This window comes from Caretta caretta, chromosome 1 (genome assembly GCF_965140235.1).
Source record: "Caretta caretta isolate rCarCar2 chromosome 1, rCarCar1.hap1, whole genome shotgun sequence".
In the NCBI taxonomy this organism is placed as follows: Eukaryota; Metazoa; Chordata; order Testudines; family Cheloniidae; genus Caretta; species Caretta caretta.
Genome location: NC_134206.1, coordinates 28,166,813 through 28,186,700, shown reverse-complemented (window position 1 = coordinate 28,186,700; position 19,888 = coordinate 28,166,813). Strand labels below are relative to the sequence as shown.

Sequence of the window (19,888 nt, the reverse complement as noted above, 5' to 3'; positions counted from 1 at the left end):
AGAAAAACCAATTTGCAGAATGTATTGTCTAATATATAGTTGCTATAGCTAGTCTCTATCACCAGGGGAAGATAGCTGAAATAGTCACTATTACCACAGAAGTAACATAGTTCAATCAATCCACACATTTTATCTGTGATTTATAAGATGTACTAATTGACCTCAGTGTACAGTATGCACATAATTCTAGAACTTATAGATGCCGAAACAAACCACTAGCAATTCAACTTCAGGCAAGAGAGAGACGCTTTGCACAATAACCTAAAGATAAACTAATGAGAGGTGTCAATCTTAACCAGAAATGGTCCCCCATTCATTCCTGTTTTGGGTACCACTAAAACCAATCACCCAAAAAAGTTATTGTGTGAGTGAACACTGAGGTCACCCAAAGTAGACAAGAACAGTGTTAGCTTGCAAGCACAATTACAACAAGAGGTGTTCATCACAACAGTTCCAGTCTTCAACCTAGTCTGGGATTTGCAAACATGGGGTCCATACAAAACAAATTCAGTTTAGGAGAGGGGACTTCTTGCATCTTACTTCAGATGCAAACACAGAAAGACCCTCCCTTTTGCCCTCTTTTGGGTGCTACAGAAAAACACTTCTGGAGAAAGCCAAAATCTGAATCACACCCAGGTAGGTCCATTCCAGGTCAGTGACCTCCATCCATGATTACTGGTGATAGAAAATTTGTCAACAAACAGGCATCGAAGAGCATTCCCACAGATACAGTCCCACATATACTTGCCCATACCTTCAGGGTGAACAAACTTCTTTTCCCTTAAAAGAATAGGAGAAAGAACGTCCAGAGGCCACACCAAAGTAGGGTCCCACAGAGACACTCCAATTTAAGGGCTCATGTCAGAGGCTCACTCCAAAAGGAGGACATGAATTATGAATCTTATGAGGCTTTAATAATTCATTATGGGCTCTGCTGTTCCCTTCATTGTCTATTTCTATCCAAATAATCCACTAGCAGTTAAAAGAGCAAGCCACTGAACACGCTATGACTATTAGGACTGCTCCCACAAATGCTCAGTGGTAGCATAACATATATTCTCTAAAGGCCAAAAATCATCACCTCTCAGAAGAGCTTATAGGTGGTATTTTGAGGAAAATAGCAAAGACACATGAACAGAGGTTTTTCCATACAGGAATGAACAGGCTGTTGAGCTTCACTATAAAGGAAAAATGGGATAGCCAACTGGACCTGAACCACTCTAAAATATTACCAGAAAGCTATATTATGTTTGTAGTTTATTAGCTCAAGTATCTTTAAAAATTTGATCACACGAATTAGTCAGATGTTCTCTCAGTAACTTTCAGTAGTCAAATGCAAAGGCAATTTTAGGCATCTGCAATAAACAGCAACCTTCAGAACTCCACCCCTGGTATCATATGAACACTACAAGCTAGAAAAATAAGGTCATATTTTAATGGTATTTTTAAACTAATTGTAAGGAACATTTAAAAAAATCATTTATTTCACATAGCAAATAACATAGTTCTGACATAATCACAATGGATACACATCTATAGAGAACTGCAAAACTGAACACTTTTGCACTGTTTTCTATTTTCATGTATTGTCTCCCAGGGTAGGTTTCCCTTTATTGTGATCATTGATACCACTACAAATGAGTGGCAATCCAGTGTCCTACTTAGTAAGATGTCAGGCAATTAGCATGGAGTTAGGGCAGCCATGAGGAGCTCCAATTTATATACAAAGTTACGCCCTTCCATTTTATTCCACTGAACTTCCTTGAATGGCCCACGAAGATGGTTCCATTTACTGTCTTGTAGCACATCACTTTTGGGGAGGTCTTTGCACTGACATCGTGGAAACTGAACCATAACTTTGCTGCCACTTTCAGGACCATTACGTACTGCAATGAACAGAAAATACGTAAGTATAAAGCCTTTACGGCTTTTTTAATTCATCATATTAAATATCCCTATACAAAGTACACTAACCAGACACTTTTCCTTTAAGTACATTTCCATATTGTAACTAAAAAAAAATAATTAAAACACTGTTACTTCTAATGAAGTCTTCTTCTAACTTGCTCTCAAGTTTTCCTATTTTCCCTGCATGTTTTCATTGCTCTTTTGCACTACATTTTCCTGGTCAGAGCAAACCAGTAGTCAACAACTGTATTCAGGAAAGTTAAATGAGCACAGGAATCCTAAAATGTCTCCAACAATTCCCACTGAGCTTTATCCCAAGTCTGAATCTTATTTGTGGGCTTTCTCAAGAAGATTTTATAGAAGAATTCTTTTCCAGTGTAATCTTTCAAAGAGACAATTATGAAGTCTCCCAACATTTTTGTTACAGCTACTATCGGAGAGATCTTTGCCATTTTTTTAAAGTACTGTGGGAATCTAGCTCTCTCTCTAAGATAGCACAGTCAAACTGATTTAGTGAGGGGACAAAGCTTTTCAGTGCAGCAATATCAGTGCATATGGAAGCATAAGGGCTGGTGATCAGAGTACAAGACCAGGAATGATTAGTTCTAGTGGCCTTATACTATGTGTAATGCAAAGTTACTTTATCTTAAATATGCAACAATTTATTTCTCCTGCATTTATTACAGAACAAAATCAGAAAACAATATTTTAAAAAATGCTTTAAGCTGATTACCCCACGTACTAAACAGCAATGAGTAGCCGACTTGATTGAATCACTACTTTGCATAGATGGCAATGCTACCCATAAAATAAAAAGCTTGTTTATAAAGTACTCTGTTACATAATGATGCCATAAACTCTCAGGATTGATTCTATAATCAAACTGCTAGAAAGTTCTCATACATTTATTATAAATCATACAAAAGTCTACCTGAAATAGCATAGTCTCCACTTGGCGATGCCACAGTTATTGCTGATGCATTGCCGATACTCTCTACTGGTCCCAGACCCACATGATTACTGAAACTTAACACGTGCCATCCCATAACTTTAGCCAGCTGCTGAACTGCATGTACTTGATGTTGGGACATCTGAAAGAAGACAGAGGATTAGGTTATTTTTATCTTTGTCTTACTGTTTTTGTTGTCCCTGGTTCCTGTTCTTTGTTTCCTGTCCTGCTGGTAATAGCTCATCTTAAGTGATCACTCTCCTTACAATGTGTATTTTTTCATGGTCTGTGTGTATATAAATCTCCTCACTGTATTTTCCACTTTATGCATCCGATGAAGTGAGCTGTAGCTCACGAAAGCTTATGCTCAAATAAATTGGTTAGTCTCTAAGGTGCCACAAGTACTCCTTTTCTTTTTGTCCTATATTACTCATTTAAGAAAAAAATAAGTGATTTCCACCTGAAATGCACCACCCTGTTTCAGAAGAATTGGTCATTTTATAGAAATACCTCAATACATATAATAGCAAGTAGAAATTTGACTTCATACATGCCTGTTACTAGCTCATTTGGCGGTGGAGAAGATAGAGTTATTCAGTATACACAAGCTACACAGTTCAATACATCTATAACTCTTTCAACGTATAGTTTTTGTGAGGTTCTCTTACAAGTTCTGGATTTTAAACTAACACAAGTCTCTAAAGCTACTCAAAAATCTTGTATATGGTTAAGGTTTCAGAAGTGTCCTTCCTTTAGTCCCACATCCAATTAAGAGAGACACCTAACCCTTTTTGTGAAGCATTTACAGGGTATTATGCAGAAAAGTGGTAATGAATCATTCCAACATGGCAAATTTGGGAAGATTAGAGTTGGGGTTACCAAACACACTTTACACCCGTGTAACATTCTAGTAGAAACTACAGCAATTGTTTATAAGAAAAAGCATTTTAGTTTGCTTTTAACACGATCTATTTGTTGGAAACAGAGAGGAGCCAATGCCATGTAACCAGCCAGGTCTCTGTGAACCAGTTTGAAAACTACTTTATTAGAGGAAAATAATACCTCCCTCAACAGAATCTGTTCCAACTTGTTTTGTCTGAGCATTCCACATTATAAACTGTAAAAAGGCAATGCCTGCATCTTTACTACATAATGTGTATTGAAAAGACTGTCACATATGAACAAAAACAACAAGACTCATTGTAAACAGTTAAGAAACCACAGTTCATTCAAACATTAGTGATTTAGTAGTGTCACACGCAAAGTTGGAAACCCTGACACAATGTTGAAAGTGATGTTAATTAAGGGCATGTTAACTATTAAGAACTCCATTCCTGATGGGGTTTGGCTAGAACAAGTTTGTTTTACATAAAAAAAAACACCTTAGTGTCCGACATGGCTCCCACCAAGTAGAATCTTATGATTAAGAAAAGCAGCATGCTTATTAGATTGGCACTGTGTTCTGAAGGCTCACATGGTGAACAGCACAAACAATGCGTTTAAATGTATTTCAAATGAACTTCTTTGTTAGTATTTCTGAACTCACAGCCACCTGGCTAAAACGTGATACAGTTCCCACAGTCGATACACAAACATTTCTTTATGGAGAATGTGGTCAATCATCACTAAACCTGCAAAATTACTGACATTCTTGTATGCACATGTGGAATTTCTACCTAGTTTCTATCTGACAATAAACAATACTTTTGTTTCAAATACACTCATGCTACTTATTACTGTTCGTCCCAATCGCAGACACAAGACAAACACATGCAAGAAAAAGTCCCAGGAATTGAACGTGAGTTTACCTGAGACAGAAGGAAATCCTGTAATTCTTGCTTTTGATGGGACAACGTAATAACTCTTCCATCTCTGTGCACTACCCTGATCTGTTCAACTCCAATGTTCAGCTGTAGCTGAATGGACCTTTTAAACAAAAAGATACAATCAGTATATTTATTGAAAAGTCATCTAGAAATTGGTAGTTTACAACTACATTAATAAAAGTTCCTAATTTAAAAAGTCACTTTTAAAAGGCATCTTACAAACGCTAAAGGACAATCCAAGAGCAAGCTACCATCTTGACACCCTCATGTTCTTGATTAGGACAGACATGGGAAATGGCTTCTATCTGAATGAATAACAAAGCATGAACCTTGTTAGATATGGTAATATAGTATTGAGGCCTGTTTATTAGCCTGAGATAGAATTTTCGGTTTTGTTTGCCTGTTTGACTTTTGATATTCTTATATCCTTACTAAGATATGTGAATAAGGAACAAAGACACTGTGTGTTGCTTCTGCCTACAGATGGGGTTTTTTGTATAATGAGAAAAGATAAGAAACAGAGCTTAAGTGTTGTATGGTGGGAGTTTAATATACAACTGCCTCGACTCCCAGTCGAGAGGGGTGGTATAAGAAACACTAAAAAACAAAGAAAAGGTAGCCTTGGCCAGTACACAACCTCACTCCCTATCCCTCCCACGGGGTACAAAAGAGGTGGTACTGAAACCCAGAGACTCAACACTCTCCAAAATGGAACATGACCATAAATTGTAATGGGTGGTACCAGGGGCAAGCACTACAGGTATGATTAAGCCCGTTAAGAAGGAGATGGTGGGGAAAAAAGAAAAGCTCTACTGGTGTAAAGAGATGGGATTATGCTTGCTTCGTAACCCCAATAAACATTGCATTGCCTGCACTTTGGACTCTGGCCTTCTGCTTTCTGTCTGTGTGACAAGAACCAAGGAAGGGCAGGGGGAGCCCTAACAAACCTTTCAAGGTTGCTTGGTAAATTCTGTTTTTAAAATATTTTGATTAACTTAGAACAGTGGATGTTGGTTTATCATCAGAGATGCAGGTGACATGACATACATCCGCTCTCTCCCAGCCAGCTCTATTCTTGTCAATATCAATCCCACTCTAGCTGGTAAGATTCCTGTTCGCTGAAGTGCTCCAAGAGCACAGAATCTCATCAACTGCAATTCCCTGTCAACTTAAAAGAACAGAGCCAGCAGAGGGTGAAGACCCAGTACAACCCACATGGGACTCATCTCTGCTCTCAATAATTTCAGGGTCACCCAATGCAGCACAGAACTGAGGACTTACCAGCATGACAACTGGAACCAAAGTAACTAAATGAGTAGGAATTCATGCCTTTAATTATGTAATATTCAATTCTGCAATATGAATGTCTATTTTGGTGCAAGTCTGTGTACAGACACCTGTATTACAGAACGTCCACACACAGAATTGCACTGAAATAACTAAAGGCATGAATTTCAAGTGATTATTTTAGTTCCAGTTTCCGTACAGACAAGCCAACAGATATTAACAAGGTGCAACTCTTGGTTCAGAAATCTAGCAGTTTCTCCAGCCCACTAATGTGGAAGTAGAGGAAAGCGTTTTAAAGACACTTTTAGTAACCAGGCCCAACATTTGACTCTTCCCCTAAAGGAATACAGTCATAGACATTTGAAGAAAAAGGTAATATATATATATATGTACTAAATTCCTACATGAATGTAACATTTTTGCTACAGAAGGCAGATAGACTTTTAACTTTAGGGTTTCTCTTCTGAAAGCTGTTTTGGCAGAGTATTACTTTTAAGACAAGCTTATCTTAATCTATGGAAAGTTAAATTTTCTCTCATTCTCTGCAACCACATTAATATTCCATACCTGAACATATAAAGCAAATACACAAATACTAAGCTCATGTTGGTCTGCCTGAAGTTGGACTGGATCTCATAGGAGCAACACAATGTTATATGCACTCAATCACCATAGCTAAAAAGAGATAACTATCTATCTATCTAAGTAGAGAATATTTCAGTTTTCATACTTACTTGCATATTTGCTCATATCCTTGGGAAGTTATTAGAACTTTGACACTGGATTCATAAACATCATTTATGTTTGACCAATGGGCCTGAATCTGTGGATCCTCAATACGACTAGCTAGGCTGTCAATGGTTCGAGCAGTTCTAAAAAAACAAAAGCAGAAAAACCACACCCCAGTAATTTAATTTTTTTAAATCGCTTGACAGCCCTAGTTCTATTATGACTTCCATGACTAAAGTGGATAGGGATACAGCCTATCCTGAAGGATGACCCAACACTCTCACAAATCTTGGGAGACAGGCCCGTCCTTGCCTACAGACAGCCCCCCAACCTGAAGCAAATACTCACCAGCAACCACATACCACACAACAGAACCACTAACCCAGGAACCTATCTTTGCAACAAAGCCCATTGCCAACTGTGCCCACACATCTATTCAGGGGACACCATCACAGGGCCTAATAACATCAGCCACACTATCAGAGGCTCGTTCACCTGCACATCTACCAATGTGACATATGCCATCATGTGCAAGCAATGCCCCTCTGCCATGTACATTGGTCAAACTGGACAGTCTCTATGTAAAAGAATAAATGGACACAAATCAGATGTCAAGAATTATAACATTCATAAGCCAGTCGGAGAACACTTCAATCTCTCTGGTCACGCGATTACAGACATGAAACTTGTGATATTACAACAGAAAAACTTCCAATCCAGACTCCAGCGAGAGACTGTTGAATTGGAATTCATTTGCAAATTGGATACAATTAACTTAGGCTTGAATAGAGACTGGGAGTGGCTAAGTCATTATGCAAGGTAACCTATTTCCCCTTGTGTTTTCCTAACAACCTCCCCCCCCCTCCCCCCAAGACATTCTTGTTAAACCCTGCATTTGTGCTGGAAATGGCCCACCTTGATTATCATACACATTGTAAGGAGAGTGATCACTTTAGATAAGCTATTACCAACAGGAGAGTGGGTTTGTGTGTGTGTTGGGGGGGGGGGGGGGGGGAAGAGAGACGACCTGGATTTGTGCTGGAAATGGCCCACCCTGATTATCATACACATTGCATTCGATGAAGTGAGCTGTAGCTCACGAAAGCTTATGCTCAAATAAATTGGTTAGTCTCTAAGGTGCCACAAGTACTCCTTTTCTTTTTGCAAATACAGACTAACACAGCTGTTACTCTGAAACCAGGGATAATAAAATCATGGTCTAGATATCTAGATAGTGTATGCCACCATCTTTTCTCCAAATAAAGTCAGGGTAGTGAGTAGACATCAGTTTGATCTAGCCGGTACTGTAAATTACACTGTAAAATAAACTTATTTCACAAAACTAAGTTTTATGACACCTAAAGCTACATTTAATTGCATTATAGGGTAAGCAGTTTGGGCACACACAAGGAGACCAAAACAGTTTTGGTGCCTGAATTGCAAAAGAAGCGTTATCTGCTTACACTTTAAGACTATCTTTGGGGGTGCATGTAAAATATAAACATATGTTACTCAGCATAGAGATCAGCTATGTGTTTTTACACAGTGTACGGAGGAAAGTACTGAAAAGGACTGAGGTAGTGCTTTTGTTAAAGCAGAGACAACTATCATGATATAAGTATCCTGTAGATGGGTACCTTACAAGTAGTATTGAACTTTCTGTGTTTGCATTCCATGGGAGTCACTACACTCATGTACTTGGAGACAGGATTTTTAATCTTTAATATTAGGCACCAACAAAACTTTTAGAAAAGCATTCAGGAATAACAACAGTAATAAGTTTTGGGAACATTTTCAAAAATTAATTCACAGCCTGTGTGGAACACAGAAGGATTAGTTTTACTATGACTTTACCAAGAATAGCTTGTGCGCATACCTGTGCCTCAGAAAGATGTGTTTTGCCTGTTTAATGATCTTTTCCAGAAGCCCTTCATTTGGTTGTAAGGAACTGATGTCATTTTTATCAAAAGCCTGAGGTCCTGCCATTCTCATTCTCTTGTGGCCAAATGGTGCACTAGCTGGATGTGGCATCATTGTAGAGCTCAAAGTTTGCTTGTGGAACTGCAACAAAAAAGCAGTTAGGAGGGAAGACAGAAGGAGAAGATAACAAATCTCAAGTATGTGCTCTTCTAATACATGCCGCTAACCAATTATAATACACTGCCTCATGTTTTATAAGGATAACTTTAAAAAGTCACACTTCTTGGGGGAAAAAAAACTGCATGCTATTTTAATACCTATAATCACAGTAATAAAAATTAAGAAAAGTATTCATTTTTCTAGTTTTACTTTGTGCATTTGACTGCACTTTACGAACAGTCCTTTCATATTTCCCTGTATAGTCTGCTTCCCTGTTTATTTGGATCTTTTGCACACTGAGAAGGGAAAACTAAAAGGGAGGAGATGCTGCATTATGCATCAAGAATATATACACTAGTTCTGAGGTCCGGAGGGAAATGAGTGGCAGACCAGTTGAAAGTCTCTGGGTAAAGATAAAAGGGGAGAAAAATAGGAGTGACATCATGATTAAGGCTGCGTGTCTGTCACGAAGGTCATGGAAGTCACAGACTCTGACATTCCATGACCTCTGACTTCTGCAGCGGCTGTGGCCATCCGCACCAGCCGCTGCTTGAGCAGTCTTGTGCCACCATGCCCCGTGTGCCACCCCGCCAGCAGCAGTAGTTTTGGTGGGGACCAAGCGCTGGGGTGCAGGACGGCACTTATCTCGGGGGGTTCCCTGGAAGTGGCTTGCATGTCCCTGCAGCTCGTAGGTGGAAGGACCAGGGGGCTCTGTGCGCCGCCCCCATCCGTGGGCACCACCCCCACAGCTCCCATTAGCTGCGGTTCCCAGTGAATGGGAGCTGCGGAGCTGGTGCCAGTGGCGGGGGCAGTGCGTGGAGCCCCCTGGCCTTCCCTCCCCCTAGGAGCTGCAAGGACATGCTGGTTGCTTCTGGGGAGCTGTGCGGAGCCAGGTAGGGAGCCTGCTAGCCATGCAAACCCACCCTCCCTCCCTCCAGCACCTGCGGGGGTCCCAGGCCAACCTCCCCCACCAGCACCCGCAGCCCAAGTTTTAGTTAGGGGTATATAGTACAAGTCATGGACAGGTCATGGCTGTGAATTTTTGTTTACTGCCAGTGACCTGACCATGACTTTTACTAAAAATACCCATGACTAAAACATAGCCTTAATCATGATAGAAGTCTGCTAGACTAACAAAATCAGGAAGAGGAGGTCGATGACGCATTTCTAGAACAAAACAGAAATATCTAAAACACAAGACCTGGTAGTAATGGGGGGGGGGGGGTGGCAGGAGGGATTAACTGCCCAAATGTCTGTTGCAATAGTATGACAACACAAAATTTCCCATAAGTTCTTGGAATGTATTGGGGACAACTTTTTGTTTCAGAAAGTTAGGAAACTAACTGGAGGACAGCCATGTTAGATTTGATTCTGACGAACACGGAGGAGTTGGTTGCAAATCTGAAGGCAGAAGTCAATTTGGGTAAAAGTGATTATGAGAGGATAGATTTCATGAATCTAAGGAAAGCAAAGAGTAAGAGCAGCGGAATAAGGAAAATGGACTTTGAGAAAAAACAGACTTGAACAAACTCAGAAAGCTGGTAGGAATGAAAATGGAAAGAAAATCTAAGGGATAAAAGGAGTTCAGAAGAGCTGGCAGTTTCTCAAAGAGACAACATTAAAGGCACAACTGAAAACTATTCCGATGTTAAGGAAAGATACCAAAAATAGTAAGAGGCCAATAGGGCTCCATCAAGAGCTTTAATGACCAGAAAACCAAAAAGGAATCCTAAAACAAAGAGAAAATATGGACAAATTGCTAAGGAGGAATACAGAAGAATAGCACAAACAGGTAGGGACAAAATCAGGCTAACATACAAAATGAGTTACACCTAACAAGGGACATAAAAGGCAAAAGAGGTTCTTTAAATACAGTAGGAGCAAGAGAAAGACAAAGGAAAGTGTAGGCCTTCTACTCAGAGGGGAAAAGAGCAAATAACTGAGGACATCAAGAAGGCTGAGGTGTGTAATGCCTATTTTGCTTCAGTATTCACTGGAACCATGCTGAAGAAGATGTACATATCCTGGTCATATGATCTCAGAACTTTCTAGAGTAGAACTTTCTACTGTTTTTTAAGGCTATGCATGTCCTTGTGCTTTCCTTGCTCCCAAAAAGATATATTAGGGGGCAAAGCCTCAAGCACAATGCAGCTCCTTCTAATGAATCAAGAATTTATAGTAAGAGTTCAGAATAGTGAAAAAGAGAATGATCTCAAAAGAACCGTAATTATGGTAAGTAACTGTTCTTTCTACTTTAAGCATGGCCTGCATGGACCTTCTCCTGAAATGAGCATCCAACTTAGAGGCTACATCCAGGAAACAATATCCCATGAAGGTACAAGTGAAACTCCTGGTATCAGCTTTGCATATCTACACAATGGTGGCATTTCTCATATATGCAACAGAGGCTGCCTTATACAGCTGGATAGAAAATGACTGGCCTCTGGCATTATTATAGTTATATGATGTGCTCAGAGACTCTGAATGGGAAATAAGAGAACTTCAGTGTTCAACTAAAAATGCATTACCTCTCTGATCAGCTGATGCAAATTGTGTTCCAGAACATAGAGGTGATCCTCTGGACTTTGTTTTTCAGAAGCAGCTTTTTGGGATTTCTTATCATTAGAAGAGTGACACAAAGAAATAGACAATTGCAAACCTGTATAAAGAAAATGAAAAGCAAAAACACTGTCAACTTTTCCATGCTGATAAGTAGAAACAAGACAGGATAATTTATTCTTCTCTTCCCCTTATCCCCTTTCAGAATCATTAGCTTTGCAACCAATGTTGTTTCAGAGAAATTCAAACAAACTATCATGTCACACCGTGCAAACCAGAAAAGAAAACATGATCATTTTGCCAATTTGTAATTAATAAAGTGCCCAGGGATCAACTTGTGACTTAAGAGGTGTTTTTCATTTATAATTCCTTATCAAGTGAAGAAAAGGAAAGTCTCCTAAGGTCGAGACCCTGCAGCATACTGGGGAAGAAATAATTCTCATATCACCCAGTTTACCAACCATTATATTTTTTGAAGCAATCCAAAAAAATCTTCAAAAGATGGAGTCAGGATCACTCTCGGCGGAGGGGAGGGAGAACATGGTGTAGATTCTTAAGGCAACTCTGAGCACAGAGGATGCTTTCAGAGTCCCCATATTCTTGGGCCAGCCTGATTGAAGGGTATTAGTCTTCTCTCTATTCAGGTACCATTAACACAAGTCAATTAGAAGTTTTGTAGTCTCCCATAAACCTACCTCTGGAGAGAAGGACTGATAAAAAGCCTCAAATTCCAGTCCCCACAAGGTGGTGTACTGGACTACCACAACTTTTGTTGTTGGTACCATTACTACTGAAATAATACAAGTGCACCATGAGAGTCATTTAAAAAACAAAACAAAACACTTTAGTCAGAAAAGATCAGATGCATAATGTGGTTTCCAGGGAAGTCTTACTTTTAATCCAATTCTTCATTTGGTATAATGAGAGAAGCAAGGAGGTCAACTGACCTTGCTTAAACGTCATACAAATCAAAGTTTAAGTCTGGATTAAAATAGACAATTCTGTGAATTCCATGTTCCACGACAAGAGTCTCGCAAGGCTTCTTACCTGGAAAAGGCTGGGAGATGATCTGGTTCTTCACAACAATGTGAGGAATTTGTGATTTAATTTGAACAGCTTCTCGAGACAACTGAGCAAATATTTCTTTACATAAGAGAACATTTTGTGCAGCCTCCAGTTTTGTCTGCCAATGTGGAGCACCTGAAATACACGAGCCATCCAAGTTTTCAAAGAAACAACAAAAAGCAACCCATTTTACTAATTCACATCTTAGCTGTTAGAGAATGACTAAGGCACCAGGTGATCAGTGTGACTGGAAAATCTAGCCTACTGTTCCCACCTGAGCTGAACCTTTTTATAATACAACAACAAAATATTAGTGAACATTGTTATAATACAAAACAAAACATTAGTGAATTTTAACCAAGCTTACATGGGCCTTTTATTAACTATTTGTATTGCACTAGCACCTAGACAGCCCTGCTACACTGTGCTGGGCACTGTACAAACAGTTAAGACGACAGTCTGCTTACTTGGTTTGCAATTTCTTTGAGGCACACTTTCAAAACAGTACATTTAGACTTGCAAACTTAACCCATGCATATAAACACACAACATTTTTTAAAATCAGGGAGGTGCTTCAGTATGGATTTAGAAGCCAAAATTTAGGCTCCCATTTTTTAAAATATTGGCCTGAATAAACAGATGGGCCTCATGCCCTGAACATAAAGATTACCATATGAGATCAGACCAGTGGTCTATCTAGTACAGCGTTCTGTCTATGAGCAGCCAGCACCAAGTTTCTTTCTAAGCCCAAAACTTAGTGACTGGTTTCTGAAGCATGAAATCTCATGTCTTAGTTTGAAATTGTAGAGGTCATTATTCATAAGAACATCTAGTTTTTTAAAAATTCTGCTAAGCTTTTAGTTTCACTGATATCTTATGGAAAAGAAATTCCACAGATTCCGTAAGTGTTATGAAAAAACATTTCCTCTTATGAGTTTTTAAAGTATCACCTTTCATTCAGACTGGATGTCCTCCTGGGCTTGTATTATGAGAAAAGGTAAATAGGAGCATCCAATTCACCTGGCTCTATACTGCTATCATTTCCCCTTATAATTGTCTCCTCGCTAGACTTAACTCCCAATGTTTTCACGCTCTTCCTGCATCTAGTACTTTTTATTGCTCACCTTTAAATCTCTTCCAATCATATTAAATCTTTTTTGAGATGGAGTGGCCAGAACTGACTATGGTATTCCAAATGAGAGCATACCATCAATTCACATAAAACCACTGGTCTGTCAGGCAATTGGGAAAGTTATTTCCAGCACTGAGCACTCCCCACTTAAAATGCCCTGCCCTGAAACATTTAAATCTCAGAAATATGCAAGAGTATCCAAGCTGACCACAGCTGTCAAGAGACTGCCTCTCTCCATGCACTAGCATAAGTAGCCAGGTCCCAGACCATTCAGGACTTAATATTACTCTATAAACACCTTTAATTGCACAGGCAACTAATGCAGACCTTAAAGAACTGGCATAATATGCTCCTCTCATCCAACACCACTAAATAAGTAGGCGGCTACTGCTGAACATTGTACCAGTCGTATCTAATATAAATTTCCATTTAGCAAAGAATTTAATAACTTGCAATATAATACTTATTACATAAGCTAGTAACTCCAACTTAACTCTATGAAGACTATTTCATGTAGTTTTCTTTAATTGTACTGCGTTTTTTCCTGCGTTTACTTAATAGCAATACAAGAGATTGACGGGATAGACTGTGTGTTCACAATGTACAGGTATCTTCTAAACACTAAATTTACAGTAGAATCTCAATTTTATGAACACCGATCTTACGAATGAACAATTATAAAGATCATTCTTTGCAACTGGGGGGGTGGGGGGATGGTGAGTGTGAGTGCATGTGAAATCACGTAACAAAAGTGATGTTGATGAAGAACAAGTCAATATGCCCTCACATTCCAAGCCTTTAGAGTGCACTGGAAATTGCTTTGCAATGGGTTAAAGGACAAGACGAAAGCAGTGCACCGCACCTACTGTAATTCTGAGATCAATTTTATGAGCTCCTTAATCCCCAATTAATTTGTAAAATACGGGCTGTCCTGTTCATATAAGTAAATCTCACAAACTTGCTCTTAATTTCTTAAACAATTCTGGAAATGGTCTGAGCTGACATCAAACGTCTCAATCTAAATTTTGGCTTGAAACAGAATATTAAATAAACTGAGTTACCATTAATAACCTTTTCAGGCAAAATTTAGCTACTCAGCTCCATGAACTAGAGAAGGCACGTGATGTGCTTCTTTCTCCCTGTTGCTCCTCCCCATCAAAACCACGAATATTATACCTTAGTTCATCCTGTTGTATATTTGGAATACTTAAAATATATAAGTGAAATAATTTGAGAAAAGGGTTTAAACAGAACCCATATTATGTAAGTGATTTTCAATTAATCTCAAGTTAGATGGTTGACTCTCCTTCTAAACAAATATGGTTTTAACATCTTCATTTCAGAAGCCAAGCATGTGCATTAGAGTCATTGAAGGAATTTTAACACCTTCAATAGCATCATATCCATATGTACATTTTGAAAGGGTCACGTTTGCAAAGTCTCATTTTGCATTTAGGTGAAGAATTTCAGCTAAACCAAGAATGAGAAAATTATTTCCCCTTTTGTTCTTATTTTCAGGTACTACTCGAGTATTTCTCCATAATATGAGATTCACCAATTTAGTGTCAAATGCAAACTCAATCCCTAAGACCGGATCTTAAAGAATGTACCTGGTTTTGATTTTGGCAGAGGTCTTTTAAATAGGTTAACTGTGCCAAGGTCACCTATGTCTGGAGCTTGCTTTTGAATAGAAACCTATACAAGAAAATGAAAAAGAATGTTACTTGTCTTGTGTTCTGTATTACAACTACATGGATAGTACAGAAGCTATCCAACAAATGCTTCAGGCAAACCTTTATATAGGCTGATCCCTCTAAATCACTTGGAATCTGAACATCCAAAGGACAGTAATCCTCTGGTATCTTCTTATCCAGATCAATATCTGTGTTCTTTATCACTTCAAATGTCCCATGATGAGGGAAGAGGGATCCTAAAAAGGGAAACAGAAAATATCATGAAAACATCTAAAAGCTTTCACAAGACAATGTTTTTATGGATTAGAAGTCTTCTCATCTTTGCATCATATGAGAGATATTGCTTACATTTGACTAACATTGTTTCGGGGGGGGGGGGGGGGGTTTCAATTCAGTAAAATGTCTTATCTCCACCCCATAATTGTCAATTGAAGAGGCTCTACGCGTTATCGCTGAGAAATACAGTGGAACAATATGATCTGGGCTATATGGTTTCCTTTCCTTTTTTCTGGGCATTGGGAGTGGGGGAGGTAAGAGAGAATGCGAGGAGAGTTGTTGGCTTAAATGTAATAGTACCTGTGATTTTACCAGTAATGGACACTGCACCTGAATATTTTACTCCCAGCTCAAAATGATCATATTATGTTTCCACATAATGCTTAAAACTCTTTGGATTTATTTTTTTAACACAGATTAATACACAGATTTTTAGATGGTACAATAAAGTGGTTCTTTCATTTTGTCATGGTGATGCCACATTCTCCTTTAGGCCGCGAACACTTACACAAGGGCTTACCTCTAAGCACATGTATACTTACTGATTTCAAAAGGGACTACGTTTGTGTGTGTGTAGTTCATCACTTGCTTAACTACTTGCTGAATCAAGACATTAGGACATTATTAACCTTGTATGAACAACAACACAACCAACCACCTTTTGTGTATTGTACTACGTACTATAACCTGGGAAAGAGTTCTAGTATGTTCTAATCAATAACATTTATCATCTCTCATTTAATACTTCATAAACTACATTTTAGTATTGTAAAGTCTGTACTTTGGAATATGGGGGTTGTATGTCAATTCAGAAAAGAATAAAAGTGACCAAATATCTTTTGAACAATTTTTACAGAACAAATCTAGATAACAGAAATCAGAGATGAAGAAAAATTACTATTCATCTAACCCACCCCAATGCAGGATTGATCCTTAAAAGTACCTTTTCATTTCTCCAAACAGTCTACTTTTAATGTACCAAAAGTGATGCAGCTTTATCACTATCTTTGAGATCTCAATATCAGGATGTTTCTCCTGGTATTAAATGTAAGTTCTCCTTTTTCTTAGTTCCTTCACAGTACTTATAGTATTTTACCACTTCAATCATTCCTTTCCAACTTTGGTGTTTACAATTAATCATCAAAAATGGTTTAGTGAAATAAAAGATTTAAGATTCATTCTTGATAACTGGTGACCTGCCATACCTGCACTTCTGTAGCTCAGGTCCCCGAGGATTTTGTCTCCCACTTTCCTCAGCTTCCAGTGCTGCCTCAATCTCAAGAGCTCGGAGTTGAAATCTCGTTGTCTCTTATTTTCCTGGTTTTCTGCAACTGATTTGGATAACCTTTCTGCTCCTTTCAACAGGATTTGGGCTGCTCCAGCTAGTGACTTCTTCTTTGAAATTAACTGTAAAGTCTGAGGATTCTGGAAATATGAAAATAAATTCCAATTTTGAGCTGTTGTAAATATTTTTAAGTTGTAAACAAATCTTCATAGTTCTAATGACTGGAAACTAGTAGTGCCTAAAAATTATTATCTGCTGTGCTATTTAGTAACTTATTTTGAAATTAGGCTACGTCTACACTAGAAACTTCAAAGTGCTGCCACAGGAGCACTTTGAAGTGTGAGTGTGGTCACGCGCGAGCGCTGGGAGAGAGTATGTTTTAAAGCATCAGTGTGGACAGGCTCCAAGTGCTGGGAGTAGTGCTCCCAGCGCTCGGAGCTATTCCCCTCATGGAGGTGGATTACCAGGAGCACTGGGAGAGAGCCTGTCCACACTGACGCTTTAAAGCATACTAACTTGCTGCACTCAGGAGGGTGATTTTTCACCCCCCGAGCCAGCAAGTTAGAATGCTATAAAATGTAAGTGTAGACAAACCCTTAGCTTCATATGCAGGTATCACACTACTATAACTGGCACACTTGTTGGCAGTCTCAGCAGATACATCACTGAGACTTTGCTACCCTCTCCCCCCTAGAAGTGGTCCATCCCGTTGGAAGATGAGGCACTGTGGTAGGACAGCATGGGGAGGCTTGCCCTAGGCTATACCTGTTTTGTGGTTATATAAGAAGTCCCAGTTGTATGGGATCTTCAGTATTAAGCTATCAGGATGTATTAAACAATAAGATCGTTTGTACCTGCTTTGGGGGAAGCGGATCCTGCACAACTGGATCCAGAGTCATGAATTTTTTATCTTTGACAATGCTGAGAACATCGTAGAGCACACACATCTCAGTCAAGGCACCTCTTAAATTGTTTCTCACTGAATCCCAAGGCCAAAGAGATGGTTGAAACTTTACCAACCCTAAAGCACAAAAACAAAACAAAGGTTTATATTCCAAGAGCAAATACGGTGTCTATACCACACTGGTCCTTAAACTGAAACAGGGCATAGACAGTCTGCAAATAATCTGAACATTCTGCATTTTAAAATATACCTTTTATTTATGTAGGTGTATGTTAAATGTCCTCCTCTGAGCCTAATCCAGAGAGAATAAGAGTCTTATTGCCCCAGCTAAAGAGCCATAGCTCTTCAGCTCAAAATGAAGCAGCACACGCTTTTTACTTTGGAGTCTCTGGTGCACTGGTCAAGTCATGTAAGTGGGAGCTTGTTCAGGATCTGAACTGCTTCAGGCCTCAAACGCACAGACCAGGTTACATTAGCAATGGGCTAATATAGGCGACTGCAATGACAGGACACCGAAACTCACGTTTTGACCAGTATGTCTCTCCCAGGAAAGAGTGACCACCATAGTTGGCTCAGCTACTGAGGGAGGATTTGTGCTGGAAATGGCCCACCTGTTGATCACTTTAGATAAGCTATTACCAGCAGGACAGTGGGGTGGGAGGAGGTATTGTTTCATATTCTCTGTGTGTATATAAAGTCTGCTGCAGTTTCCACAGTATACATCTGATGAAGTGAGCTGTAGCTCACGAAAGCTCATGCTCAAATAAATTGGTTAGTCTCTAAGGTGCCACAAGCACTCCTTTTCTTTTTGAGGGAGGAAGGTATCTCATACGACATTCAATGTAGAACCCACCACCCTAGTACCGCTTGGCTGCAAACACTAGCGGTCAGCATACACAGGCTCAGGCAGGGCATGGACCATGACAGCTCCGGACTCTGCCGAAGGCGAGTTTAGTCCCGGAGTGGCATTTTCATGGCAGCTGAACCACTTCGTGGCATGGATCCTACCCGCCCTGCCGCACAGGTGGGCCTGCAAGGATCCCAGCGACTTCAGCGGGGCCACCCGCGCTGCGCAGCTCTCGGGTCAGGGCCAACACGGCAGGCCCATTAGGGGCTGGCCGGCCCCAAGTCACAGAGCGCAGCGGGGCGGGTGGGCGCGGCGTGGGGATCCAGGAGGGGCACAGGCGCTGCCTCCCGGAGGCTGGGTCCCAGCGCGGGGCAGCGGGTGGGGAGCCCTGCGGCGGGGCGGGGGTCTCCTTGCTGCCCCCCGCCCCGTTCTCTCTCTCACCCTCCTCGTCCTCGGCGTCCCCGGGCGCGGCCCAGTCGCGGGCCTGCGCGCCAGGCGGCGGCTCGTCCTCCTCGGAGCCGGAGCCCTGGCTGAAGTCGATGCGCTGCGCCAGGCGCGCCAGGTTCTGGGACATGGAGAGCGGCTGCAGGTAGGTCTCGCTGCCGTCCAGCCCCACCTCCTGCACCTGCTTCTCGCTCGCCGACTCGATGCTGATCCGCACCGCCGGCGCCCCCGACATCTTCCCGGCGGCTGGGGCGCCGCTGGCCACGGGAGAGCGGAGCGCGCAGCCCCCCGAGCCCCGGCGGACAGGCCCCGCCGAGCATGCGCACCACCGCTACGGGCAGCGGCCGGGGACATACCGCATAGGGGCGCGGCCGCCACCCAGCGGCCGCCGCGGACTTCGGCTCTTTCCGGAGGGACCTCGGGAGAGTTCGGACTGGCGGGTCCGGGCGGGGAAGTGGAGACCAGAGGGAGGCGCTGCCTGGTCCGGGCGTGGGGCGGGGCCAGACCCGGCGGCCTGGGCGGCGCTCCGCAGCCAGGTTGTCAGGCGCGGCGTGGGGAGGGCGGTGCAGTGCCTCAGGCCGCTGGAGCGCCGCTGGGCAGCCCCGCCCGCAGCTCCTTCCACCGAGCACAGCTAGCGGCGGGGAGGGGGGATGCTGGCCAAGGTGGGTGCCTCACCCCCCCCCCCCACACACACACCCTTTTTTGTGGAAGGAAAGGGAGAGGTCTAAGTTTCAGCACACTCAGGGGGTGCACGGCTACCCTTGCAGATGTAGGGCGCTGTGAGTTAAACCCGCCTTCGGCGAGCGCAGCGGGGAAAGCCCTGCAGTCTGTCCACACTGACAGCTGCCAGCGCACGGGCGTGGCCACGTTTGCGGCCCTGGGAGTGGTGCATTGTGGGCCGCTG

General features: G+C 41.3%; 1 protein-coding gene across 1 annotated transcript; it reads right to left on the bottom strand.

The window, feature by feature from the left end:
* Positions 1-1,244: 1,244 nt before the first annotated feature.
* On the bottom strand, positions 1,245-19,318 carry MED17 (mediator complex subunit 17). Its single transcript, XM_048842873.2, has 12 exons — positions 18,982-19,318; positions 17,644-17,810; positions 16,710-16,929; positions 15,328-15,464; positions 15,145-15,229; positions 12,385-12,537; positions 11,307-11,437; positions 8,576-8,760; positions 6,705-6,842; positions 4,666-4,783; positions 2,840-2,999; positions 1,245-1,886 (listed from the first exon to the last, which is right to left on the bottom strand). Exons 1-12 carry the CDS (start codon positions 19,217-19,219, stop codon positions 1,681-1,683), a joined length of 1,938 nt encoding a protein of 645 aa, XP_048698830.1. The 5' UTR covers positions 19,220-19,318; the 3' UTR covers positions 1,245-1,680.
* Between the last annotated feature and the right edge of the window lie 570 nt (positions 19,319-19,888).

What these genes read in the sequence shown, in the direction of transcription:
- MED17 (XM_048842873.2), bottom strand. Translation starts at nt 19,219, where the DNA reads ATGTCGGGGGCGCCGGCGGTGCGGATCAGCATCGAGTCGGCGAGCGAG. An exon ending in TCTGCCAAAATCAAAACCAG is followed by an intron (nt 12,538 to 15,144) that starts GTACATTCTTTA and finishes CGTGTATTTCAG; the next exon opens with GTGCTCCACATTGGCAGACA. An exon ending in CACATCTTTCTGAGGCACAG is followed by an intron (nt 6,843 to 8,575) that starts GTATGCGCACAA and finishes TTGTTTTTTTAG; the next exon opens with AACTGCTCGAACCATTGACA.